General features: G+C 45.7%; 1 protein-coding gene across 1 annotated transcript; it reads left to right on the top strand.

The window, feature by feature from the left end:
• Positions 1–330: 330 nt before the first annotated feature.
• On the top strand, positions 331–27138 carry LOC144146169 (cation-dependent mannose-6-phosphate receptor-like). Its single transcript, XM_077678135.1, has 6 exons — positions 331–578; positions 8599–8786; positions 16453–16634; positions 19586–19671; positions 23030–23153; positions 26891–27138. Exons 1-6 carry the CDS (start codon positions 454–456, stop codon positions 26993–26995), a joined length of 810 nt encoding a protein of 269 aa, XP_077534261.1. The 5' UTR covers positions 331–453; the 3' UTR covers positions 26996–27138.

Raw genomic sequence — 27138 nt, 5'->3', positions numbered from 1 at the left:
GCCGCCTGACGTCATGCTCCCTCCTAACATTTTTCTTCCTCCATGATGTTAACAGCCCAGCGCGCACAGGCAACGCTGGTCGGCCGCCGAGAGAACTGGTTTGAGAGTATTTTCCTCCTTTCCCGGCTGCTTATGGAAAATGGTGTATAGGTGACGCTACTTGAATCCGATTTGCCAGCAAGATAACAAGAAAGACATGACGGTTTATTATACTAGAGATACTCTTACACAACTTTTTAAGAAACTTTACGCCGTGAACCACTGCTAAGCAAAACATTCGTCGGCCACATGGAGGGTCGGCCACCAAAGTCAAAATAGCCTGCGTCGCAGCCGATAATCAGACAAGTCAATCCAGTCCGTTTAGATGTGGCTGATGCATTTTCGGTTCAAATCAGCTCCACGCGAAGTATTGGCCCTTTATCGGAGGTTTCGGACGTGTTGTGTTCACCAAAGATGCTCAAGTTAACGCCGATTTTATGCCGCTTTTCCCTCATCCTAGCTTCGACGGCCGTAATTTACGTAGCGGCTGACGACTGCCCCAAGCTTGAAGGCGGCTACAACTACGATGTCCTCACCAAGTGAGTCATGTGGTTTGTTTTACCGCCGCGTGACACCCTTCCTGGGCGTAGCTTTTTGCTTTTACGTTTCAGTAAAACATGCAGCCCGGTAGACGGCTCGCCACGTTTTTTTGCTTTACGTCTTGCGAGCCATGGTGGCTAATTTCGGCTGGGATGACGCCGGACCAGCTGTTGTCGCATGGGGGCGGGTTTGCTAGCGGAGCAGGTTGCCCGAGCATTACATTTGTATTCTTTGGTGTGCCGCGACGAGATTGTACTTTCACTTAGTAACAAGGGGACCCTATTCTGCGCGGAGTGTAAATTGCGTGCTCTGGCGCTTGTTTTCCACGACAGACTTTGGTTTGCGCACGAGATAAGATAGCTGGGCACTCGATACGAGACATAGACGAGATCGTTGCCCGCGATGAATTTGTTTTCGCGGGGTTTCCGCCCACGTTGCTTAAGCAACGAAACAATTAACGGAACTAAAATGTCACCTGCGAAGGTTGGCGAACAAGAACCATTAAAAAAATGAGACGCGAACACGGAGTAAAGAGTTTGCGTCTCATCTTTTCGCTGTTCTTTTTTTCTCTCCAACCTTCAGTATGAACCAACTGGAACAGTAAATAACACTTCTTTTTGCCCGTTATAATTGAATGGTGGACTAGCTAAGTGCTGCAAGGTCAAATTTTCAGTTTATTGCTAATTGTAGTTACTAGTTCATTTCTTTTTCTTTCTCAATCCTGATGGGACGCTTGCTGCCGATAAAGCTGTCAGAACAGCTAGACGGGCCAAGGGCAATGCAGCGCGGATCGCACTAGGGCAGGTCAACAAAAAGGAAATAATTCCAGTGTAACTCTGCGAATACTCTTCATACGCAGTATACTAAAACGCGTGTTCATTACAGTCACTAAAGGAAAATTCAGAAATGCAAGGTTATCACACACACACACACACTTTACAGGAGCAAAAAGGAGCAATTGCATGTGGGAAGTAAAAGAGTGTTTTAATGGTTGATTCAATACCGGAGTAAACCATGAAGCACAATTTTCTTCTAGCAACTGCGATCCCAACATAATTTTGCATGCCTACTACTGTAGCTGCACCCCTTGGCCTTGCTGCACTGAGTGGAAGAGTGCAGGACCCCTACATTCACACCCCTGTAGCTTGTGCTGCTGAGCGCGAGGACGCGGGTTCGATTCCCGGCTGCGGCGGCCAATTTTCTAATGGAGGCGAAAAGCAAAAATGCTCGTGTGTACGAGATTTCAGCACACGTTAAAGATCCCCAGGCAGTCAAAATTAATCCGAAGCCCTCCACTACGGCACGCGTCATCACCTGTGTTGCGTCGTCGCGTTGCTCCCTATACAATCAATCAATCACACCCGTGTAGCTGGTCACCATGCTGCTGAAATATGTAGCTCATGACCCAAGGGAGAGCATGTTGCTTGGGTATGAAGAGTGGCACTTGGCAGACCAAAAGCCTTCTGACCTTGAGTCCAACCTTGAAGGCCATAGCACTAAGACTGGACAAAACATGCTGGAGTGCTTAACGAGAAACCTAATTGCCAGGGGCTTGCTGGCCGATCCTGAACATCCACCAGGAATCTCAGCCCTGTTAGGTTGCGCAAGAACAGATTGTTGTTGTTGTTGTTGTTGAAAACGTTTATTAAGAAAAGAGGGGAAGGGAGTTGGGTTAAAAAGTGGAGCACTGGGTGGCCATCCTATTCCGGTAGGCCGCGGGCTGTGGCTGCAGTCTTCGCCCGGAGAATCTGGGCTTCCTGTTCTTTGAGCTGGCTGCAGCGCAGCGCGCGCTCCCAATGCTCAGGAGAGGGGGAGAGGGGAGTAGGGAGGGGGGGGATTGGACGGACATGTCCAAACTAGGTGGCTGGTGGTGTTGGGAGAGTTGCAGTATGGGCAGTTGAATGGGTAGAGGGTGGGGGAGACATAATGAAGGCGAGTGTGATTGTGGTACGTCTGTGTTTGTAGATTGCTACTAAAAAAAAGTCAGTTGAAGATGACCCTGCGCAAGGAAACACCATTCATATAGCCGTTAAAAACTTCCAAGGAAAATCAATTCGTAAACTAGAAGAAAGTTGCATGGTCATCATGCGATGTGGTGCAAAGTGACTGCACAGCTATATTGGTAATTAGGCAGTAACATGGCAAAGCACCTGCAGCTTGCTCAGGCAAACCCTTCTTGCGTGGCCAGTTTAAATGCGCAGTGCACCTAGTGGATTTTTAATGTGAAAGCTTTCTTATTGGGATCAATGGTATCCTGTCAGAAAACTAGAGCATTTCCCCTTAGACTGGTTGGTCAAACGAAAAGCCCTGCTAAGATGTCTAGACAGGCGGCGCGTGCGTGAAAGCGGGCTTCCATTGTGTCAAGACGGTTACTTGAAATCGCTAGAAAGGAGTGGTTCTAGATAAGACAATACAAGTGTCTATCGCGGAGGAGTACAATAGTATGCCCTTATCTCATAAACCACGTATCGGTATACGTTTAGATCGTAGATGCGTTTACTTAGTGCGAGAAAATCGTCGCATGGGTTCGTTCTTTGTTCGCGATTTGGGTCTTTGCGGGTTTGACGATCGATTGGACGCACTTTCAGCAAAGGTACAGCTAAGGTTTTCAACGAAATTTTAATGTTAGAAAAGTTTCGCGCTTCTCTCAACTTTCTGATGGTAAACTTTGTACAACCACCCCGCATTGGCTATGGGTATGAAGAGCACCAAAGTTACTCAATGTACGCCAGTTGTGAAATTTCCCCATAGGCCCTGAGGGCAAATGAGGGACAAGTGGATTAGCCTGCCATCTGTTGAGAGAAAGTTGAGGTAGTGCTCAAGTATTTGCGGCTGCTGCCGTAAGTCATAACAGAAAAACTGTTGGGACATAAGTGAACATTGTTTAATTTAACGTTTCCTAATTTGGAAAGCAAGCTTTATTTTATTAAGTTGTGCATAATGCCTCGGCTGCACTAGGGTCCGAATGTTCACGATGTCATTTGACTCAAATGGGGTGCTTCAAATGCCATTCAGAATCCGCCGTGCTCCGCTACAAATTCGACGGCATTTGAAAGCTTTAACAACCGCTCGCCATGCTGCATGGCACTGCTTTAGTTGTGTTCTGTTTTTACACAATAATGCAACAATCAAATTTAGCAGCAGTGTTTGGCATTAAATGATGTCAAATTATCATGGTTTTTGCTTAATTCTGAATCTCAATCGAGGTTTTTGTGCTTTCTGGCCACACTTGTTTGTCACTTGCTCGCACTGGTGCTGCGAGTATGGAATTATTCCATCTTGATAATATGATTTAAATGAATAAGAAGTAAACAAAGTCCCACAATTACGAATATTTTGCTTGTCTTAAGTACGCCAGTAATGTATTTGTTTATGCTGACTTGGAACTCTGTGCGCGAGAGTTCTAAAAATCGCATTCGAGAGCCCCAAATTTCTCTCTCGGTGCTCATTTGGCTCGAATGTCATTTGAGCCGAATGGCATTTTGAAACCCAGCGGAGCAGCACAACTTGGCATTCGAGTCAAATGACATTTGGTTCAAATGACATTCGGACGCTAGTGTAGCAGAGGTATTACTGTTAATGAGTAAAAGTTTAGCAGAGTTCAGCTTTGTATCCTAGGGGCTGTGGCAATATGCTTGGCCCTCAGCTTCAACGAAGCAGGAGTGCTCGCACAGCAGGGATTATGAAGCCGAGTTTCTTAACTGGTGTATACTGAAGAACTCTGGGAAGGCACACGGCGATGTGATATAACACCTTGCGCCTTGGCGGCAGGGAGAAGCAAGCACTCCAGACTGTAACGCCAGTGGTTCACAGGAACAGCTTGCCTCTTTCAGCTGCTTCTGTGGGCCTGTCTGCTAGGTGTAGGTGAAGGGGGGGGGGGGGGGGGGCGTATGGAGCAACAGGCACTGCTGGCTTTGCTGTGAAGTCAGCTTTGGCGGCAAAGTTGCTGTCGTTTAGGATGACGCCTTTATCACTGGAAATCTGGTAGCATCGCAGCTACAGCTGTGTTGTGAAAAATTCGTTCAGTTTTGTTCTCATGGTCTGGAGCAAACAAGTGAGAAGTTGAGCGTACTTGGCTTCATAGTAGTTTGATGCTGGTGTGCCTATGAGTAAACACCAGATAATTTGAGATTAGAAAACCATGGAATAGTTTTAATACGTGTTCATTAGAAAGAAATAGTTGTTTGAAATGACTTGTTTGCCATTTGTGCCTGAAATGTGCAGTTTCCTGCATTATACTTGATGCTGTCCTAGGCTGATTCCATAGGTTAGGATGTATGATAGTCCACCTCAGTGCACAAAAAAGAACTGCAATGTCGCAGCCTATGGCACATGTACAGCTGTGCACATTATCGTCAGGGATGTGAAAATGGGCGTTTCAACAGCGTACAATTTTCAGCACTTGGACTTGTGTTTGTTGCGAACCTGATAAGGGACTGGCAGAGATTGCTTAGCCATTTCGTAAGGACAGCAGTGAGATAGCTACCTGCTAATGAAAAAGTATCTGTATGGGGCCTGCTAAGTTGAAGTCATTCTTTTAAAACAGACTTCAGCTTGTGAGCAGTGAGAAAACAAAAAAAAAACGAAGGAAGCTCACACTACCGCTAAGACTTGAAGTTGCAAAGTGGTACACAACCTTCACGACCCTCACGAAAGTCTAACTCTACAATTGCAGCCGATTTGCTTCTTCTTCACTGCTGCAATGACCTTTACTCCATCATTGTTACTATAAGCATGAGCATCTGTCATTTCTTAGGAAGTGATAATCATTGAACATCGCCTTGGAGGGGTGTACGCTGTGACGTGTCTTTCTCGTTCCAAGCTAGTGTTGCCACAATTACGGTGAACGCTGGAGTTTTGTGTCTTTTTTGCAAATCTTGGCCAATCTCCTTAAGTGGACATGCTTGGCTTGACAAGTGTGCCGGGGACGCTGGGCCGTCGTTGCGAGGCACGCACACACAAGCGCTTGGCATTTTTTCATTTTTAGTGCCGCGTGGTCGCCGCTCTCGCGTGCGCACACTCAGCAATTTTTTGGTAATTTTAACCGTGGACACAAAAAATTACGATTTGCTAAACAGCTTCGCTGTTAAAATAACCCAGCTCATCACTCAAGTACCACAAGCGGTCATTATTGTTTCAGTTCTGTTTTCGGTTACGTTTTGCCAAGGTGGGCAAGTGTGTGCCACTATCACTTGTTGGTGGTATTGATTTTGAAGGCTGGCGCCAAGACGGTGAAGTCATCACCGCAGGCGACTAGGTGACTGCAAGTCAGTCATCGGCTTTACCGCGTGACTCATACGTGGGCCAGGTATGCAGAAGTCTCTCTGCCTTGCATTATGTGGCACCACCGTATAGCCAGGAGGCTGCCGACGTGATGTTGTCCTTTAAGTCGCAAAAAGAACAGGAAGTGCAAGAGAAAACCTAGGTTTGAAGGGCCATGAAGACAAAAAACTTCGTTTAATATGAAATAACTAGCCATTGGGCACTCACTCAGCTCCACTCTAGCCACTAATGGTTTAAATTCAAATTCAAATTTATTCAGAAAAGTACAAGAGTGTATTAACATCGGGGGAATTTACAGGAGGAGGTCCCAAGGTTTCCGAACCGCAGGCAGGACCTCCTATGCTAGATGTTTTGGAGATAACAAGTGGTGAGCACAATACAACCACCCAATACAACAACCCTGTAATGCGCAATGTATGCTATATGGCACGCAACCTTCCTTTTTTTTTTTTTTTGCTCTCATTTGGGCCTGTCGACTGCCAAGTAATGCTCGCTGAATCATTTCTGATACCTCCTAAACGTTTTTCAAAAATTGTATTTTCATAACTGGCCGCATTGAGTCCCACATGCAGTTTGAAAGATGGCTTCCTCCATTGTAAGTGCTCCCAGTGGATCTACATGGATTGTTATGGGTATATGATACACCTTTTTATGTGTATACGGTACATTATATTCGTATTTTTATATGTAGATATACATATACTAAGGTGTAAATGCGTAAAACTGTATACCTACATTACATATATGTAGGTAGACATATACTTATTTTTTATGGGTATATAATACATTGTATAATTTGATAACCTTGGGAGAAAAATGTTTCTTCGTGTTTTTATTTTTTGTCACAAGTTATAATCTAATAAAGCATTAGAATTTGTATCTATTGTTTTCATTGTTTGGTCATTACAGGGTTAACCAAAAAATGCAAGAAATGCAAAAACACAAATTTCATTCTACAGTGATGTAATATGGGTAGGAGTGACATAATATGGGCCAGTGCTAAAAACATCCTTATCAGTGTGTCCACTTGCCTGTTAGCATTCAGGTGATACGATCAGGGTAAACTAGAAGCCCCACTTAAATAGGCCAATCATGTTTCTTGGCCATGGCTTTGGCCTGCACTGTCCTTTTCAAAAAGCTTCATTTGCCAACAGTCAGAGGTTGGAGGCGGCAGTGTAAAGAACAAGATGTGGCGTAATTTTTGTCGTTGTCACCTCTGAACCAACTCTGCGCATACAGCCTGTGAGTGGTGCAATCACAGACATTGTGTGCTCCTATTGGTACGAGCATGAATAAAGGTGCAGTGAAAAGTTCCGTTGGTTTCGAACAGTGTTACAAATGCAAATACAGGTGAAAGGCAAAGATTTGCCAACAGTTTTACTTGTCCGATCACTTTCTAGCAGTGATGGTAACACAAATAATTGTTGGCTTCGCAGCCGGCATGTTTAAAATGCACTAGCTGTCCTCATGGGCGCTGGGTACAGTGCGGTCAACTGAAGCAAGCACTGCAAGTATCTTATCTGCAGTGCATCCTTCTGTGAAGCAGTGTTAGCACACAGTGTTGGGTGCTTGCGAGCGGCAGGTTAGAAATGTACTATTGTGTTACATTGAAATACAAACAAGGGAGTGCGGGACTTTCAATACATGCCGCGCATCCTGGCGATGGGCCGCATGTGCGCAATAGGAACAAGTTACAAGTTTGTGACCAACCTTGCTTTGCAGAGACCGTCATCTTGCCATCGTTTGTTGGGCACTTTGAACTAAATAAAAAAAAAATGAAGATATCTAGCTGCGTGTGCCGTTTTCACTCAGCCCAGCGACAAAGTGGGATAAGGCTTGCGGGAGTGGACGCTAAACATGGTGGGAAGACAAACTACAGGCTCACACGCCGAATGATGGTCTTTCCATACCAAGGTTGGACACGAACTTTCGTAACTTGTTCGTACTGCGCATACGCGGCTTGTCACCAAAATGCGCGGTGTGTACTGAAATCCACCCGGTGCGTCGTTCGTATTTCAATGTATCACAATAGTACCACCTGTTCAAACTTTTCCAGTGCTAACCATGGTAGTGCTACCATGCACCACTGAACAAGCACCTTGGCATTTGTTGTACATAAGCAGCAGCATTGTACCCACTGAGTCAAGGCCCCGCAAGGTATCTGAAAAAGTATCTTAAAAATGAGTACCTTATACCCCTGTCACACGGGCACTTTCAATCGCGATCGAACCCGATCCTGCGCAAACTCAATCCTGGTTTCCCAAGTACGATTGAGGTTTCCAAGCATGATCGGACGGAAACAGTGACACTCTCGTCCCCGCTCTCTAATGGCACAGAAGTTGACAACTTCAACTGATGCCACACATTGTATCAAATAACTTGACCCAAATAAGCGTGCGGTAACGTTTATATAGTAATGTATACTTATGACCGTGCAAAGTTACCAGACACTGGTTGGGAAATACATTTTTGCGGACATCTGGCAGACGTGAGTGCAAGCAGTGCAACTTTCAATTGGAATTGAAATGTGCCGCGTAGCAGTGGCGGTCCGTAGAGCGCGGCCGAAAAGTCAAGGGCGCTTGCTTCAATCCGGATTGAAAGTTCCCATTGTGGCAGGGGCATTAATAATTTCTTTCGCATTCTGGATCGTTTGAATGTGCGGCAAAGAAGACACTGCCCACTCCCTCTTGTCTCTTCTTCCCTCAGCTCCCTGCTGTCTTCTCTCTCCCTTTCTAGGACCGCCTGGAGGGCTGCAGTGACCGACGTTAATTGCTTAGCCAACCGGCCTGGAGAGTGCTTCTGGTACCTGCAGATTTGCCACACAGAGCCCGTGAACCCGTGTGGTGCTGAACACGCATGCGAGGTCAATACCACGGGGTTGGGGCCGGTCAACCTTGGGAAGTTCTCAGGGCTGCTGGCGAATGGTAAGAGGACGGCATTGCGGTAATGTTCTCACTCTGGAGGGGCGAAGCATGCAGTGTACAAGTGTATTCTTGGTGCCTCGGCGTTTTTGCCAACGGAGATAAAACCGTTGGGTGGTAGGGGTGTACAGCTTTGCTGTAAAGGTCTTGTGTCTTTGAAGCACGAAGCTCTCTAGCGCGAGGTGTAAATGAGTGTTTTGGTGTTGTTTTAGTACGTGTTACGAAGCGTTCCAGCACGAGGCATAAAAGAGTGTTCCAGTGTTTTTTTAGTACGTGTTATGTTCTAGCGTGAGGGGTAAACGAGCGTCCCGGTGTTTTAGTAGCGTGACTACATGAGACGACGGTTACGACGCCGACATGAGACACCGACAGCCTTTGCCCCGTAGGGGCTTCGCCCCTAAAAAATTATGGCGAGGCCAAATGAGGTGCTACCTAGCAGTTTGAGGAATTTAAGTATGGTCATGAACTGAGTGTTAGTGTGCCTTCCCGCCCTAGGTGTGGTTAGAAGTTTGTTTGCCTTGTGTATCGGTGCGCCGACATCCGTGCAGCTGAGAGGACGTGTAGTTTTGTTTAGTGCGATTTTGGGAGGTTATGTTTCACTGATTTGCCGCGTATGTTGCCAACCAGTGTGGCAGAGTTCAACCCTTTTCGTACCGTGGAAAAGAAAGAAGAATGTGCCAAATTTACCGAAAAATGTTTTTCTCTATTTGTAGAGCTTTTTCTTGTTGTTGTTCTGAAGTAAACGGCACCATTATTTCGATGAAATAACATTCCTTTATTTCTCTACTTCTGTAAAAAGGATTGCTCTGAGGTGGCTTAAGATGACACCATTATTTCGGAGAAATGAGGCTTCTTTATTTATGTAAAAAAAATTGTTGGAAGATGGCTTTACCACATGGCAAAAGTGTCTTGCACAAAAGTGTCTTCGGAAGGAGCGGTACAACCCGTGTGGACGAGCTCAGCTAGTCTACGGCAGGCAAGGATTAAAGGAGCCATGAAGATAACCCACAGCTTCACTTTAATCAAAACATTGCCTTATCGGAATAACACTCGCACCAGCATTATTGAGAACTTCAGTCAAATATTCAGTTAAGTAAGTTGTATGTTGAGGAATGTAGAGCAAGGGTTGGGGACTCGGCAGTTCTTCCCCGCACTTGTTTAACTGGTGATGTATATTACTACGTCAAACTTGCTTGATTGGGTGGTGCCAACCGAATTAATCGATCGAGATAGTTCTGTGCAATTGCAGCTGGTGCTTGTAGTATTTTGAAGAAAAGATGGCATTATTTTTTGTCGATGAGGCACTACAGGCTACAATGGAACATAGATTGGAGGTGGAAGTTGTGATTGGCTTTATGAGCTTCGCCAACACTGCGCTACTATTTGAGTGGCTCTCGTGATAGCCTGGTACCTTTAGATTTTGAAAGAACCACCAACAAATTATGCCTGTTGTTTTTTTTCACAAGGTGCTGAAGTTTCAGGTGAGCTCAAGTTGTGCAGTTCTGCTCACTTTTGACGTTCAACGCCAACAAAGCTAAACAGTCTATGGCTGTGCCATTTTGGGATGTAAGATTAGTGCACGCTGCAGTGCTTTGCTATGTTTTACTAAGTCTAAGTGGGAATGCCGGACATTTGTTTTTTTTTTAACTGCAGCACGATGTCAGGGTACTGACCGCCTGTCTTTGGCTGTTCCGCAAAGTACGGCATAGGTGCTTTTGCCGTGTCATGTAATGGCACAGCAAGCGGGTAATTCGAAATGTACTTTTTTAAACACAAATCTCTGTGTGGTGGCAGTAACTTTTGCCGTCAGACAAAATTGTGATGGGGTGCGAACTGCCCAATCTGTCTAATAGAGTGAAGTGATGTGTTGTCTTCTTCATGGTCCCTTGATGCTTGTGGGGGTCCAATGCTTTTCTTTACAAATGTGCCTTTGTAGCCATAATTTTTATTGCACATTTTACCTTTAAAGACTTGTGTAAAGGTAACGATTACAAGAATATTCACTACAAAGCAAATGTGTAGTGCATTGTAACAAGGAAACGTGTGGCTGTAAACAAACAGTGACCAAAAGGGAATAAAAAAGATCGTCATCAAAGACCTTCCTCAGTGCTAGACCATACCTAACTTGCAGGAAGCGCAGTTGTAAACTGGGCGACCTTACGCTTAGGTAAAATCCAAGGGAGCAGGCGACGCATGCGTGTGGTTATGTAAGCACTTTGCGCATGCATTGAAAACCAGAGGTAAACAAAGCGAGGTGAGAGCAGTGTCAGACATAACAATTAGTGCCAGCGGGGCCAGGAAGGTTGAACCACGATAAAACAAATGTTTGCTTGCTACTCTTTGGATAGATGGCAGCACCTGCCATGCAATCCATGGAGCGCAAAGAGCGGGAAATGTAAACCTTTAGTTGGCACCGTAAGGTTATTGCAGCAACCATGCAGGACACGTTTGTGACCCCGTGAGGACCCTCACAGGGTTGAGGAGTGCAGAATCTGCATCAAGTGTTCCGAATTTAGCAAAACTGCTTCAGAAACACATCGTAAGCCGTGGGAAGCTTGCAGAGGTATTGCCACGGTTCAAAGAAAGACTGTTTAGGGCCGAGCGTATGTTGACAATCTTTGTGAACATCAACAAGCATGCTGAAAACAATAGCAAAAGTTCACAGGGCTATCCTTGCGTATTGCAGGCAAACTGTTTGCAGTGTGCTTGATAATGCAGGACAGTCGTATAGGGCAGTTCATAACGTTGTGTCTAATGTTCTGAACATAAGATGCGGTTCTACCAAATTTGTGCCAAGACTGCCGAGTTTCGCAGTCTTTCTGTCTGTACTGAACTCGCACTAGCCAGACAACCGCACCCGCCGCAGTCACTCAGTGGCTAAGGCGTTGTGCTGCTGAGCCCAAGTGTGCAGATTCAAGTCTCGGCCGCAGTGGCTGCTTTTCTGATGGAGGCAGGAAGTGGAAATGGCCATGTGTGTCGAAACCGCGACGCATGTTAATAATCCCCCCATGTGGTCAAAATTAACCTGGGTTTCCCCACTATGTTGTGCTTGTAGCCCAGGTGTTGCTTCGGCATGTAAAAATTTGAATTTATTTATTTATTTATTTAAAGACAGTAAAAGCTTCTAAGTTCAATATTGCAACTGCTGGTGAATACTAATTTAACAATTATGGTCCAGAAATGAAGCAGCAGCCGTCGCAGTGGAAACTGCCCGGTTCACCTCGCCCACGGAGCAAGAATGTATGGGAGGGGAAACGGGCCATTGCGGCAAGCACGTGCGAGCGGCCAGGTAATGTCACAATGAAAACCAAGGCGGACTGAAAAGCTTTGTCGTTGCAACGGCGAAGGAGAGGGTAGCGGCACCTGATGGACGAAATGATAGCGGGCGCATTTCATTCCGTGGCTGCGCAGTGCAATGCCGATCGCGGTGACCGCGCAGTTTCTTCTCCCTTGACAGATGCCGCTAGCTTAACTTACGACGAGCACTTGTGACATTATCTGGCCGCGCTAGGAAGCTTCGTTTCCCCCTCCTATATTGTTCTTGCTGCGTGTCTGCGCCCAAGAAAGGTGCACGACAGGCGTGACCTTCACGGCAAACGGGACGGACGGTCACGTCCCGTTTGTGCTGATAGCTTTCGTTGACGTCCGTGGGATTGTCAACAAGGAATTCGTGCCTTACAGACACCTTGTGAGCAAACCATCAATACCAAGTTGTGTTGCAAAGTTTTCCAAGTACTTAATAAGAGTGACCGTTCGGCACAGGTGTGTCTACACAGGTGGAAAAACTGCACCCTCCACTGTGACAGGGCGCCCACTCAGGCATCACCCATCACCCATTGCTCTACAGGTCGTGATATCCAAAAACGTCACAGTGCTCCCACATTCACTATGTTCACCTGACCTTGGCACCTGTGAATTTTTTTGTGTTTTTAAAAATATAAATTGAGGCTGAGAGGGCGTCAATTAAATGAAATTAAAATGGTTCGGTTGGAGTCGCAGGGGCTCCTCAATGTACTTGCATTGTATGGACACACAGAATCACAGGATAATCGCTGGGATCGCTGTGTATGCACCAAAGTCGGCTTCGAAGGAGGCAGTGCTAACTCGGAGTTGTGAAAGCATCCCTTTTCCTTTTTTGTTATTTCTTTTTTCAAGCAAAACGGTTAATAGCAGTGTGTAATACATCGTATGTGCTTTTATTTTTTTAAGAGCATGGAAAACAGTAGCAGCATGGTGTAGGCCATCCTGCTTCTACTGATTGCAATCCCCATGTTTTTTTTTTTTTTTATGTCAGAGTTTGCACAGTTGCACACGATGTTTGGCAGTCAAAGTTTTGCAGTCATTGTTTGCTGGGGTATATGCTAAGCCAGCTCAGTCAGTCCGAGAGGGCACCCGCCGCAGTGGATCAGTAGCTAAGGCGTTGTGCTGCTGAGCACGAGGACGCGGGTTCGATTCCCGGCCGGAGCACCGGCCACCTTTCTGATTGAGGCGGAAAGCAACAACGCCTGCGTACGAAATTTCAAGGCACGTTGAAAATCCCCTGGTGGTCAAAATTAATCCGGAGCCCTCCACTACGGCGCTCCTCATCGCTTGCATTGCGTCGGCGTGTTAAACCCATTCAATCATCACTCCGAGAGGACGGATCAGACGAAGCAGATTTCATGCTCGTATGTATTTGCATTTCGACCAACCTAGGCAACTGAGTTTTCAGTTTATGTAGGAAAGTCGTTGGTTGCCTTCTGTTACTTTCTCCATTCTTTGGTTGCGTGAGTATTAAGTGAGCGATATGTATTGGCTGGGCTCCGTCTCTGTCTCAAGAGCTAATCCATTGTGCACTATCCGGTCGTGCACTACATGAGCTGGGCCAGTCCTGACCTGGTCTCGAATGCCAACCGGTTTGTACTGGTCAGAACAGTTGGCGTACATTTTCATTGAAGTTGGCCGGGCATAGACCTCATGCTAGCTCCACTGGGCCAGCCTTGTTTGAAAATTGTGGTTTATGCGGGGCTGTACAGCCAGCAATGGTTACTGTGGCTGATGAGTTTCTAGAATCAAAAAATTGCTTCAGAGTAGTATTTTAAAGATGCTTTCTCACGCAACCTGGTTTTATTTAGTTTTTTTGCATACGTGCAGTTACCTATCTGTTGTTGTTTTACAATGATTACCTTGGCACCAGAATGAATTAGTATTTCACAGTCGCAGCAGTGCAATGCAAAATGCTTGAATGGCTAAGATTTGTCTCGTACTAGTGACACTAGTTCAAGAAAAGCCATTTGTAAATGTCTTGTGAATAGAAACTTTAGTTATTGGGTCGCTCTTTCAGATGTGGTCATCACTCGAAAGTCCTGAAAATGTACCCTGCCGCTCTCGCAAAACTGTTTCAGAATCAAATTTCTTACCTACCTGCTCTCCCTCTCTCTCTCTTTCCCATGCTCTGCTGAAGCCTGGTGAGTGGATGAGGAGACAGTTGCTGCTCCTCCAGATGGCTTTGTCTTTGTTCTTGCCATATTTCTATCATTTTGTTGCAATGTTTCCCCCTTTTAACTTTCAAAACGCTCTCTGTGTCACACTTTTGCGGCATACAAAAATGGCAATCGTTAAAGGGACCCTGCAGCACTTACCATCGACTACTCAGAATGTATTTTGGGGTAAGGTCTACTGTCCCAGCTATCTCCTGTCGCAAGAACTGTGAAAATCTGTTCACTATTACTGAAACTACGCATGAGGACTCGAGAAATGGCACATAATCATTCCCTCTCCACTCGACCGCAGACATTGCGGCGAAAGCTGCACGCTTTTTCCCAGAAAGGAGGGCATTTGTTTTCGAGTGGTCTGATTGAAAGGGAAGTATTGAGTTGGTCACTCAAACTCGCTGCGCACTCAAAACACGAAAAAAACACACCAAAACTGTGCGTGCAGGTTCAGGCATAGAAGAGGTTGGTACACAGCGCCGATGACGGCAGATCATCACAGGAAATGCAAGAAATAAGCCGTGAAGTCGACTAGCAACAGCCAATGGGGCGGCCACCGCACAAATTGCGTCATTTTGGCGGTGCCTGTAGTGCATAATGAGGCAATTTTAAGAGGGCGCGATTGGTTTTTCGGCGTCTTTTGCAGTGATTTGCACGCTCACCGCTTCATATGCACGTGTAGTATTTGGCTCAGGTATTTCTGGCAGTGTAATCTAAACGTCGTGCAAGTTTATCTGCGTTGCTCAAAGAGTGTTGCAGGGTCCCCTAAAGGCCCTGCAGCCTTCACATTCTTATATGGCTGGTTGAAAAAATTCCTTCCCAGCGATACACCTGATTACAATCTAGCAAGCCACAATTTAACTCAGGGGAACAGTGTCGATTGCCTGGGCATAACATTTGCGAAGAATTTAACATGGAATGTCATAGAGACACTATATGCACTAAGACATTCAGACAATGAAGATTTTTGTAAGAAAAATTAACAGCAGCACCTCCTAAAGCAAATGTGCTGGTAGCACGTTTAACACTTGTACGTCCCATTCTTGAATATGCTAGCGTAATGTGGTACATCAAGCGTACATCATTGATAAATTAGAACACATATAAAATGTGGCACTCTACTGCATCTACTCAAGGTACGCACGGCGTGATAGTGTAACCGCCCTCTGCAATCAGGCTAGCATACCAACACTAACATACCGTTCATATGTTCGTCATTGGCTTTTTTTTTTTAATTCTAGATAAAGATGTCTACCTCCAAGCACCCTTTCATCAATTGCAAAGAACCAACCATAGCTGTCATATCGGGCCTTTTGTTCCTCACAGCAGTACTTTCAAGTTTTCTTACGTTCCACTAACCAACCCGCCGCAGTGGCTCAGTTGCTAAGGAGTTGTGCTGCTGAGCATGAAGTCACGGGTTCGATTCCCGGCCGCGGCGGCCGCTTTTCTGATGGAGGCGGAAAGCAAAAACGCCCATGTGTATGAAATTTCGGCACACGATAAAGATCCCCAGGTGGTCGAAATTAATCCGGAGCCCTCCACTACGGCACGCCTCACCACCTGCGTTGCGTCGGCGTGTTAAACCCTTTCAATCAATCAACCCTTTCAAACTTTCCACTAACCTTGGGAACATCGAATAATTTGCCAATGAGGTTGTTGCCAAAATCAGCACGTATAATTCTGAGCCTCATTGAAAGACTGGGAACCTGTGAAATACAAGTGTAGTGTGTCATTAATAACTCTGATGCTAAATGCCTGTAAAGTTGGATTCTCAAAGTGTGAGCCCTTTGAGGATCGCAGAGTACCACTCCTGTATGAGCATTTAATTAGGCTTACAGTGTGAAAAAAAAACTAAGAAATTTGAATAATTTAGTGGACCGGCTTTAACTGGGCATGGACGCTGTGTGTAACTATAGTCCTACTCTGCATAGCAATAGGTGTGGTCTTATTAAAGTATTCGATAAAGGCGCTACGGCCTTCCTACTTTGATGTTAGTCTGCTTATAATCCCCCCCCCCCCCCTTCCCACGTAAAAAATGTCTTCCAAGCAATGCATGTGTGTGCGGTAGTGAAGCCAACTTTAGGTGGGTGTTGCAGAGCGGCTAGAGGTGTTATCGGACAGTGCAGTTACCACTTGGGAGGGAGCTTCTGTGCCCCCGCACGAGTACATGCCTTTGTCTCTGCCTCTGTTGCTCCCAGGACCTGACAGCTTCGTTGCCAGGTTCCACGGCGTGCCGCCCGAAAACGTCACCAAGTGCACCGACAAGAACGTCACGATCAACTTAATCTTCAGCTGTGATAAGGAGAAGCACATCTCCGTCGGCCCCGAGGCTGAGCTGACCAAGCTGCACTACAAGGACATCAACAAGAACGGTTGCGAGGTACGTTGCATAGCAAAGCCACGGGGGTAATTGCTTAATTAACCGTTTGCAGTCCAGAACTTTTACCCACTTTCCAGCCGTTCTGGTGTGCAGCCATTGTTGCAGCTTCTGGCGCCACGAAGAAAAACCGGAACTGTGCAAGAAAAACTCGGAAGATATTTATTTTTCCTCTGTCATTCTGCTTGCAACTCCTTTGCCGATATTTTAGCAGCGTGCGAGACCGCTCGAAGCATTCTCCGTGGTGCAGACCAGGGTTGTTACTGCAGGTTTTGCAGAAAATTAGTTTCCCTCCTGCCTCTTTCTATCGCTACAAACAGCACAGTCCTTGCCGGTTAGGCGTGGGAGCTTGTAGATAAAATGGCTCATCCCATATAGCCTTTCCTAGCACTACATATGTGCTGACGAAACCCCCTTTTTGGCTCAATCCCTCAGCTCACCCACCAGCTGTTGGATGAGGTTGTGGCGGTACTGCAGGTTTCGCTGCTCTTTCTCCACATGATTCTGCAGCTGTGTATGCCTCCATACAAAATTATTGACAATTGAAACGTCTAGATGCTAGGAAAATATTTTTTTGGCCGCCTATTTATTGTCTTTAGACAAAATGCGTAGATCAGAGTAAGGATCCGCCCAGTGCTGTCTCTACCACCGTCGTGGTCTTTATTGCTTGCTTCCGTCGAATCACTGTCATCACTACTTGATGGAGGCGGGTAATTCTCTTCCTCGCTGAAATCGTCATTGCTTTCGCTAAGTGTACCACCGTAGAATGCCCGTGATGAGAAAGGGGCCATGCTTCTCAGCAAACAGCGCGCACGTTAAAATGCTCTGCAATACAAAAGGCCCGTGCTGAGCATTGTGCTGCACCCTAGTGCAAAATAAACAAAAATTCAACAAAGTTCACTTATCCCTCAAGAGATGGCGCATCATGTTTACAAAAAGTGCGTGCATGACGGCGCAATGAAAAAAAAAACAAAAAAGAAACACAAAATATTATCTTGAACACCCATATCGGGCATATCCCGAAAACAAACCGCTACAACCATTTTGCGTTGTCGGGCCATTTTGCGTTGTCGGGCCATGCCCGACAATGGTTTGCAAAGGGTTGAAAGGGAAGCATAATGGAGAGACAAGCTAGTTGGTGAACATCCATGAGTGAAACTTAAGCGCAAACAGACGCAGGGACGAGAAAGGGAAACGACACCAAATTAAAGCGCTGGTGTCGTTTCCCTTTGTCGTCCCTGTGTCTGTTTGCACCTAAGTTTCACTCATGGTTAAAAGTGGTCACGAAGACACATTACAACTTTGTTTAATTTGAAAGAACCAGACTTCAGTACCAGTACCTCACTCAGCTTCCATTCCAGCCATGAAGACGGTTTTTAAACAAAAATACGCAAAACTTATTGAGAAATTTTCAAATTTCGCACTACAGCGATGTGTTATGGGTAGGAGGGATGTTATATGGGCCAACAGTAAAATCATAATTGTTAACTGCACATTAGCATTCAAGTAATACGATCGGACAGAACTAGAGGCCCCACTGCAATGGTCCAGTCATTCGTGTGTCTTAGCGATAGGTTAGTTCAACAGCCACCCCCGCCGTGGTGGCTCAGTGGCTATGGCGTTGTGCTGCTGAGCCCAAGGCCGGGGGTTGATTCCCGGCTGTGGCGGCCGCTTTTCTGATGGAGGCGGAAAGCAAAAACACCCGTGTGTTGGAGGTTTTGGCGCACGTTAAAGATCTTCAGGTGGTGGAAATTAATCTGGAGCCCTCCACTACGGCGCGCCTCATCGCCTATGTTGCGTAGGTGCGTTAAACCCTACAGTCAATCAATAAATCAAGTTCAGCGGCCACCAACCATTCTGTCACGTCACAGAAAAGTTGCCGGAAAGTGGCTAGGGAGCCACCACTGCTTTGCATGCTTACTTCAGTATCTCCATTATTTTTTCGAAGTTTGCGATAGCATTGGTATGACTCTTATCAAGATAAAGCAGTATTTCTATTGAATCAAACTTGTATTTGGTCTTCATGAAATGTTTGTTCTAGAGGGTGAAAACTTTAAGTGCCCTGTTGTGCAAAAATCAGCACACTTGTTGTTGCCATCCGGTACAGAAAATGGTGGCGACTGCTGTAAAGAGTAAGCAAAAAACACATCTGAGTTTGTACAGGCAGTGAACCCAGGCCTCAAGAATAAAAGTCCAGTGCATTGCCACAGCACTACCCCAGCACTTTGCCCGCAGCTGAACAAGGGTTAGCCTAGTGGTTGTCACGTGACTGGTGAACGGGGCAGTTCATGAGCTGCTGGCCACAGAGGCGTGTCACTAGCCTGCCTGTCAAACCCGCCGCGGTGGCTCAGTGGCTAAGGCGTTGCACTGCTGAGCACGAGGTCGCGGGTTCGATTCCCGGCCGCGGCGGCCGCTTTTCTGATGGAGGCGAAAAGCAAAAACGCCCGTGTGTACGAGATTTCGGCGCACGTTAAAGGTCCCCAGGTGGTCAAAATTAATCCGGAGCCCTCCACTACGGCGCGCCTCATCGCCTGCGTTGCGTCGGCGCGTTAAACCCTACAATCAATCAATCAAGCCTGCCTGTCAAACTAACAAGTTGAAGAAACAAAAGTGAAGAAAGATGTAAGCAGAATACAGCAGCAAATGAAATTAAGCCCTGTTCTACCCAGTGTGAAATGTGCAGAAACAGCAGAGTTGTGGCTCTCTTGTGTCAGCTCAGAACGTCAGTGGCCACTCGACCACGGTTGCAGTTAAGTGAGCACTCACTTGTTTGGATCAAAGCTTCCACATGAACGTAGAGATTCAACTTACCTATTTCTGTCTGAAACACACTCTGGAATTGCACCAGATTGTCGCACGTTTGTTCTAGAGTTACATCAGCGCCCTTACAGTGCCGGCATTTACTGTTCCAACTGCATCATTAACTCTCTCTTTCACCCTGGCGTCCTTTTCAGCGCAACGTGAGCATTCCCTTTGACGGTGCCTGCACCCCTCATGCTCCTCCCGGCGGTCTCAGCGCGGGATCTGTTCTCCTTATCCTGTGAGTGCAAATTTTGTCACTGATGCCCCAGTAGTGCAGCAATATGAAGTGGTAGTTTCACATTACGTCACTTTGATGTCCCAATAATGCAGTGATGTGGAACGGTAGTTTCACATCGCTGCAATATTTTCAGTATTATTATTTTATTATTTTATTTTGGGGTGGCCGAACATTTGACATTTTGAAAGCGAATTGAATAGTTGCCCTCCGAGGTGGCTCAGTGGCTAAAACTTTGTGCTGCTCAGCCCAAGCAAGGTCATAGGTTCGATCACAGCCACGATGGCTTCTTTTCTGGTGGAATCGAAAAGTGAGAACTCTGGCGTGTCAAGATTTTGGCGCACCCTTAAAGATCCCCAGGTGGTCAAAGTTAATTCGGAGCCCTCCACTACAGCGCGCCTCATGGCCCAGGTGTGGCTTCGGCGTTTTAAGCCACACGATCAACAGATCAAATGGTCCTTGGAGTTCCATTTGTATTCAACAACCCGGGGTTGTGGTATTCGACATTTTCAAAAGTTCGATTTTAGCCCAACATTCAGGAGTAGGGCAAATACTGGGGCTCTTATCAACTGTTGAGCTTGCTCTTGGAAGCAAGAGTGAATCTTGCATGCTCAAAGGGGTGCGCATCGCTGAACATAGAAACAAAGATACTAAATGGTTTAGTTTGCTTTCTTTTTTCTTTCTTTTTGTCATGAGCATTTATTGTAACCAGACTGTAATAGTATTGAACCACATCGTGTGAATTTTAAATGCAATATAGCTTGAAAAGTATCCCTTATTCAATTCGATATTCGATACTTATATTTGATTTGACTTGAAAATTTCGCTTCTCGAACATCCTAACAATTTAGCTCAAAACCCATTTCGAAGCAAAATACTGAGCCTGTTCTGGTGTGTTGCTGGTGTAGAAGTTTTAAAAGCAATCCTTTATGGAGGGGCAACTTCTTTTTTTTTTTTTCTCCTATTTGTTTCCCAGCAATATACTAGACAAATTACCTCGGCTGTAAATGACTTATTGTTGCCTAAAAGCTGCTAGAACAAGTTGAACACGATATCTAACAACGAGGAATTCTTCAAAAATTTTAAAAATGTCTAACAATTTTCTTCTTTCTATTTTTTTGATCAGGAGAGGAGATAGGACAGAAAAGAGAAATTTTGCTGAAAGTAAGGTGAAAATGCAGCAGAACCCGTGAAAACCGAAGTGGAACATAGTTCAGCCTAAAAGTCGATGTAAGAAAGCTTGTAACTGTAAAATTCAAGCAAAATTCGCAGTGTGGTGTTTGAGACACTGTTACTTGGTGGCACAACAAAAATGTGTGTTCCAAGCTGCCAACCACACAGTTGGTCGCTGAAGATACTGCAATGCTTGCTGAGGCATTGTCTGCTCATTCTTTTTTCCTTTCTGTTGAAACAAGTTGTTTATCTGCTTACCGGCTCTCTTTCACATTGCCCTGTTGCTTTATCTTGTTATCTTATCTTGAGGTATGGTTTCTGCCTCTGACTTTCGTTTTTATCATGCATAGTGAGGCTACACTCTCCCCCCCTTCCCAACTTGTACCGCAATTAGTACTAAAAAAAAGAGAAATAAAGGAACAGCAATCTGTTCACCAGCAAAAAAGAGTCACACCGCACAGTCCTAGCTTAGCTGCTGTTCTTGACGTTCATCACCTGAGATTGTTGTAGAGATACCTAATGCACACGCTACTGCACAGGCCTGTGACCTTTGCGCGAACTAATCCTTGCAGATAGCTCGCTTAAAATGAGACGGAGTAGGGGAGTGGCTGAGTTAGTACCGTGCAACAGCTGTGTCCTTTTGGCACGCAAGGAACTCTTTCTTTGTTTTTCCCCCCTGGTGATGAGAACGGGTGCTTACAATTGTCAAGTCAATTTGTATGAATATTATTGGTAAACTAGCCATGGATTCCTGATTGAACAAACTTTTGAAGTAACAAAGTGAAGTGCTGATCTTAATGACTGGTTGTACGTATAGACTTTTGTTTGGACCCTCGCTTGTATCATATTTTCATGCAATGAAGGACAAAGCAATGTTCTAGCAGATGTAACATTTATTAAAATGAGTGACCTCATGCCTGGCTATAAACTTTTACCGATGCCTAATGGTCGGGTGAACCCGAAACAACACTTTAAATACTTCAGTGTGCAATAATTAATTACATTGAACGTCCTGAAAATCGTTTGTTTCAAATTCCCGCACTTTCCTCCCAAAAGGCGCATATGACAGAATGCCGGCATAACCTGACCGCTTTGTGCGGACGTCAAAACACTGCGGAGGCCATTGGGGGCGTTGTTTTGACCGCGCCACCGTTGGAGCTGAACGGCTGAGCTGCCTGAAGGTGCTAGGCCTACCATTGCGGCGAAAATTCAACGACCACTTTCAATAAAAGTCCTGATGGCGGCTTCTGTTGCGATTCCGGGCTATATCATCACTTCCTTTCCCGTGTGTGGAATTTTATTTTTGCCAACAGTGCCTTTCTGGGCAGCGGTTATGCCGGTAGCTCTGGCTACGTGCACCCGTGTGTGAATGCGCCGGCGTCTGCCCGCCGCTCGCGGGGCCGCGCGCGTGAAGGGACGTCACGAGTTTTTGACGAGCGCTGTCCGCATAACTTCTTTTGGCTGCCACGGGATGATGTCACGCTGATGTCCATTTGCTGAGTGCCGCTCCGCGCGCTGCCATGTCGGCCCGATAAATGAGATCCAATTGAAGTATGTTCTTCGCGTCGCAGCCCGCTCATACTAATTCAGCCAGGGTATTCTGTTGAGTAAAGGAAGCGAACTGTGCAATAATATTAATGCCGAAAATTGGTGTCAGTACTAGAAATGCGGAAACATTGAATTAATTGAGAACATTGCCTAGGATAGTGACTGCAAAGCTACATGCATTCCGTGTCAAACATCGCCGGTGCAGTGTTGTTTGACAGGGAAGGGGTGTTGCAAACCCCCATTTCACTTGAAGCTCAGAATAAGATAGCCAGGCACAGAAATGCACTGGTAGCACGACCTAAACAGATTCAAAGGCATGGTTCACACCAATATGCCGGGATAACAAACTTTGTGTGTTCTTTTTTTCGCCTGGCTCTGGCTGCGATTGGTTTTGTCCGCTTGCCAAGGTAGCCCCCAAGGCTCCACCCTGTGGCCGTTCTTTTTTTCCCCTCTGCTTTGGTGCGACCGTGCACTAGTAGACCAACATACAGTTTCCAAAGGCATAATACGTGGCGATATACCAGGATAAGAAACTTTGTATTCCCTCTTTTTTAGCTCGCCGCCGTTTGTTTTGTCTACCCACCTTGGAAGCCCCCAGGGCTGCGCTCTGTGACCGCTCTTCTTGATTTCTGCGGTGCAGGTTCTTTGTGGGGCTGCTGGTGTACCTGGTGGGCGGCATCCTGATCCGGCACAACAACGGCGCCCGCGGCTGGGAGATGGTGCCCCACCACCAGTTCTGGAGCGAGCTGCCCTCCCTCATCGTGGTGTGTTTCTCGCTCGTCGAGGAGTCCGTCTGGCACACATGCGTGCCACAGTCCGTCCGAAACACCGCCTGCCCCGTCTAGTCTCCCAAAAGGGGGGAACGGGCTGCACAAGCTAGAGTCCCTTCCCTTTTCCTTTTTACTACGAGGGCATCTAGTGCCAAGCATCCTAGAACGTTCTTCTTTTTTTTTTTTTTTTTTTTTTCGTTGTCAAGGCCACAATTTTCGCTTACCTCATTCTCGAATGCATTTGTTTGTCAAGGCCGCAATTTTTGCTTACCTCGCATTGCCTGTCTCTCCATTGCTTGACGCTATAAAAAAAATTGCTCTGCATTTCTTTTTGTGTATTTTCAGCAGCCCTGTTTTTACACTTGATGGGTCTCGTTTCATTGTCTCAGCTAGCTTCATCTTCTCACCCCTTTTATCCCTTCGTTTCCGCGGTCTCGAAATCGTTCGCAGTTTTCTGTGAGCACACGCTTTTCTTCATTTTCTATTTCTGGCCTTTGGATGTTTCCCATCCGACCTTGTTTTCAGGAGAGGGTTGAACATAAATTGGTGCGAGTATCTGTTTTCTGTATTCAGAGCGGTCTTCTTTTCTCTTCCCTATTTACATTTTTATATCCACCCCAGCCCCGCCGTTTGTCCATGGTGGTAGGGTGCATGATCCTCTATGAGCTGTTACATTTTAGCGTCTTCTCGATTTCTTAAACCGCACTTTTTGCAGATTGGCTCTCTATATTGGGACCCTAGGGGGGCCTCCATTTGAACTGATCTCATTGTTCCATCCACAGGGTTACTGGTTTGCTTTTGGCAATTTTTACTACTCCAGCTGCTGTCAGTGCTGTTGCCCTTTCAGTGAAGAATCGGCAAGTGTAAAAAGTTCCAGCCACCTCTTTCTTTTATCTTTCCCCTATTTCGTTGTGTTCATGTTGCAGAGTTAAATGTGGCATTGTGGTTCTATCGTCATGCAATGTGGGTCTTTACGTGTGTTCAAAGTTGGGCCATTTCGTCCCCACGCGCGACTGAATGCGCACTGTTCAGCACCAAAGATTAGAATTTGTTGTGGGAAATTGCTGTTGTCTTTCCTAGGGGCTTGCGTAGCCAGGTTTTTCTGTTAGCAGGCCCGGCTACGTTCTCTCAAAGAATCGTTCTCGAGTCCTCGTATTTCTCTGATTCTTCCTGTGATAAGCGATTTGGTGTTGGCATTGCAAGGGAATCTGAAGCACTGTTATGCCACCAACTCTCCCCCTTTCTCATTAGCCACAAAAGTCTTTAATCCAATGCTGGAAATTTACTGTTAAGTTTCACATTAAAACTGCCAGTTTATCGTTTTTTCCCTGTTGCAAACTCTTCAGCATTGTCTAAAACCTACAGTCTCAGGAGTGGCAGTGTTGCGAGCCTGCCAAAGTAGCCAAAGATCTTTCAGCATGTTTTTGTGCCAACAATTGCTAGTGTAGCATGCACACACGTACACGACAGGGCAGTGCTTGTTTTTGCACCAGTGTACAAGTTGCTGTGGATGTATTTTTTTTTTCCACCATATACATGGCGGCAGTGGCGGTTTGCCCAAGTTTATGGTGTAAATAATAGCACTTTAGTTTTCAAGAGCAGCTATTTACACGTTGTAACTTGCATTTTCTAAAGTATGGTGGGTCCTAGTTATACATATTTTTAGGCTGTAAGCATATTTTACATTGATTTTTAATAAAGGTAAGCATGGAAGCTAGGACTTTGGCGTTGTCTCTTCAATGTGCAGCTTGAATGCTGGGGCCATACAGCCTGCTGCAAAGATTTGTTTTCTTTGTATTGGTAGCAGAGAGCAACACTGCTTCAGTGCTTTGAGGGTAACAGATGGGCTCAGGTTTGGCAGGGCCTTACTTTCAAAGTGCTTTAAGTTTTATTGGGATGTCATAAAGAATGAGAACTTCTTAGAATGTGTTAACCATTTGCCATAGAGGTAGCACAGAATGTTTGCTAAGTATTGCAGAATTGTGGGCACCATCGGAAAAAATTGTTTCAGATGAGCATTGTGCATTGTTGCCAAAATTGCCTGATATAATTTATGGTACTTGGCAGCTATTAGGCACACTTCTCATTCAGTTCGGTGTTGAACAGAATAGTTCCATCGCCAAATCGAGGCAGAAAAACAAAACGGATATTTCATATCTAGTTTTCTGCAATTATGGCTAAAATTTTCTTCTTCCCTACAAATTCAGCCTTTAGTGATGACGGGACCTCATGTGGGATGTGGAAACCTAAACTGCGGCATTTAAAAAATAAGGGGATGCGTTTTCTTTTCTTAAGTTGTACACCCAACTACCCTGAAGTTAGAAATGGACCGCTGCATTGCTTCGCTTGCCTATTGTTCACTGCAGCCCATATATATGCATGCACAGGCACTTAACAAGAGTATTGTGGCCACAAAACAGGTTCGCAACTACAATTCGCGCCTAGAATTTGTACTTGCAGTGACAAAAGCTTTTATTTATGCATTCATTCATTCATTCATTCATTCTTTAATTCATTCAAAAATGCTCCTAAAGGCCCTCACTGGGAGGGTATTACATAGGGGGCGGGATACATTGAAAATGAACAATGCAGACAAGACTAGCAGCATGTTAATAGGAAAAATAATTATTTAATTTCTCTAGTCTCCTAACATTCTTGGTGTACTTGCGGTTGCATCTTAATGTTGTAAAGCTGCAAAATCTGTCGAAGTTTTGCAACCTGAAAATGCGGGCTTGGCACCCAGCTACGGCCATTTTCTGCTGCTGCTGCATTATAAGCCCTGGCCATCTAACGGCAGCTGCTCAGACACCCATAAACGGATTACCTCGACTTGTGTCTCTGGCCTGAGGTAACATCGTAACGTGGGACGGCATCGCTTATCTTCAAGCAATCTGCTGTTTGCGGACATGTGTGTCTGAGTGGGAGAAACAAATGAGCGGCTAGGTTGCTACAAGTAACATGTGGCTTGGATTGGTTTGGCGTGGCTTGCGAACGACTTTTTCCTGTCTTTTGCACACCCTGACAGGCTTGATAACATAGCGCTCGCAGAAAAAAAAAGGTCCATTCAACTTATAACAAGTACTTCCTAGTGATGACTCGAAACTGCATATCAGTTTCTAGTTGTTAGATCTTGGGTGTGCTCTTTAGCTCTTTGGTTATGATGCCTTGGTTAGCTCTTTGGTTATGATGCCTTGGTTAGCTCTTTGGTTATGCGGGCAAACTAAAACTCTTATTAACGTGCATCATAACCCTAAAAAACACTATTATAAAATCCTTTGAACGAACATTGTAGCAAAAAGCTTTAATAGTCTCTTGAGTGCATCATCTCAGTGCATCATCTCAGTGCATCATCTCCCCGATACCCCTTTCTCTTTCCTTTGGTAGATTCATTTTAGCTGGCTGGCAGCTGAATAGGGGGGCATTCATAGTTTGCGTGGCATCTCTTCTTCTTTTTTTCCTTCTTAGAGCATAACGTAATACTGGCTCCAAACATTTGTCTATTTGTACGACATCTTATCGTCCCCATCACAACAGTCATCATCACGAATACAAAGAGTGGGTTGTCCATACTGTGCATATTTGTGCATGTTTAAAGCGCCCACTGTTTGTTTGTGTGTGTGTGTGTAGATGCATTCAGTCACCTGTAACCATATTCTGCGTCCTTACTGATTCCTTTGAAATGAGAAATCACCCCGAACTTTTTTTTCTTCTTCTTCCCCATTCTCGCGCAGGACGGCTGCGTCTACTTCGTCAAGCTTGTCACCTGCCAGAGTGATGTTGTGAGCGGGGGAATCGGCGGCGGTGGCGGCGGAAACAGGAGCTACGACAACATCTGAACGCACCACCGCACTCTCCCGCCGTCCTCTTCGCGAGGGGGAGGGGGTTAGAAAATTTTCAAATTTGTTTTTCTCTTTGCAAGGTTGGATCGAGTGAGGGGACTTATTATTTCCCGAGTGGCTGTCCGTTCTTTTTTCGTTTG

Source organism: Haemaphysalis longicornis, unplaced genomic scaffold, assembly GCF_048455015.1.
Source record: "Haemaphysalis longicornis isolate Haplotype H1 unplaced genomic scaffold, Haemaphysalis longicornis Haplotype H1 scaffold_7, whole genome shotgun sequence".
Taxonomy (NCBI): Eukaryota; Metazoa; Arthropoda; class Arachnida; order Ixodida; family Ixodidae; genus Haemaphysalis; species Haemaphysalis longicornis.
Note: the sequence above shows the minus strand (reverse complement) of the source record. Positions and strands in the feature narration are given on the sequence as shown.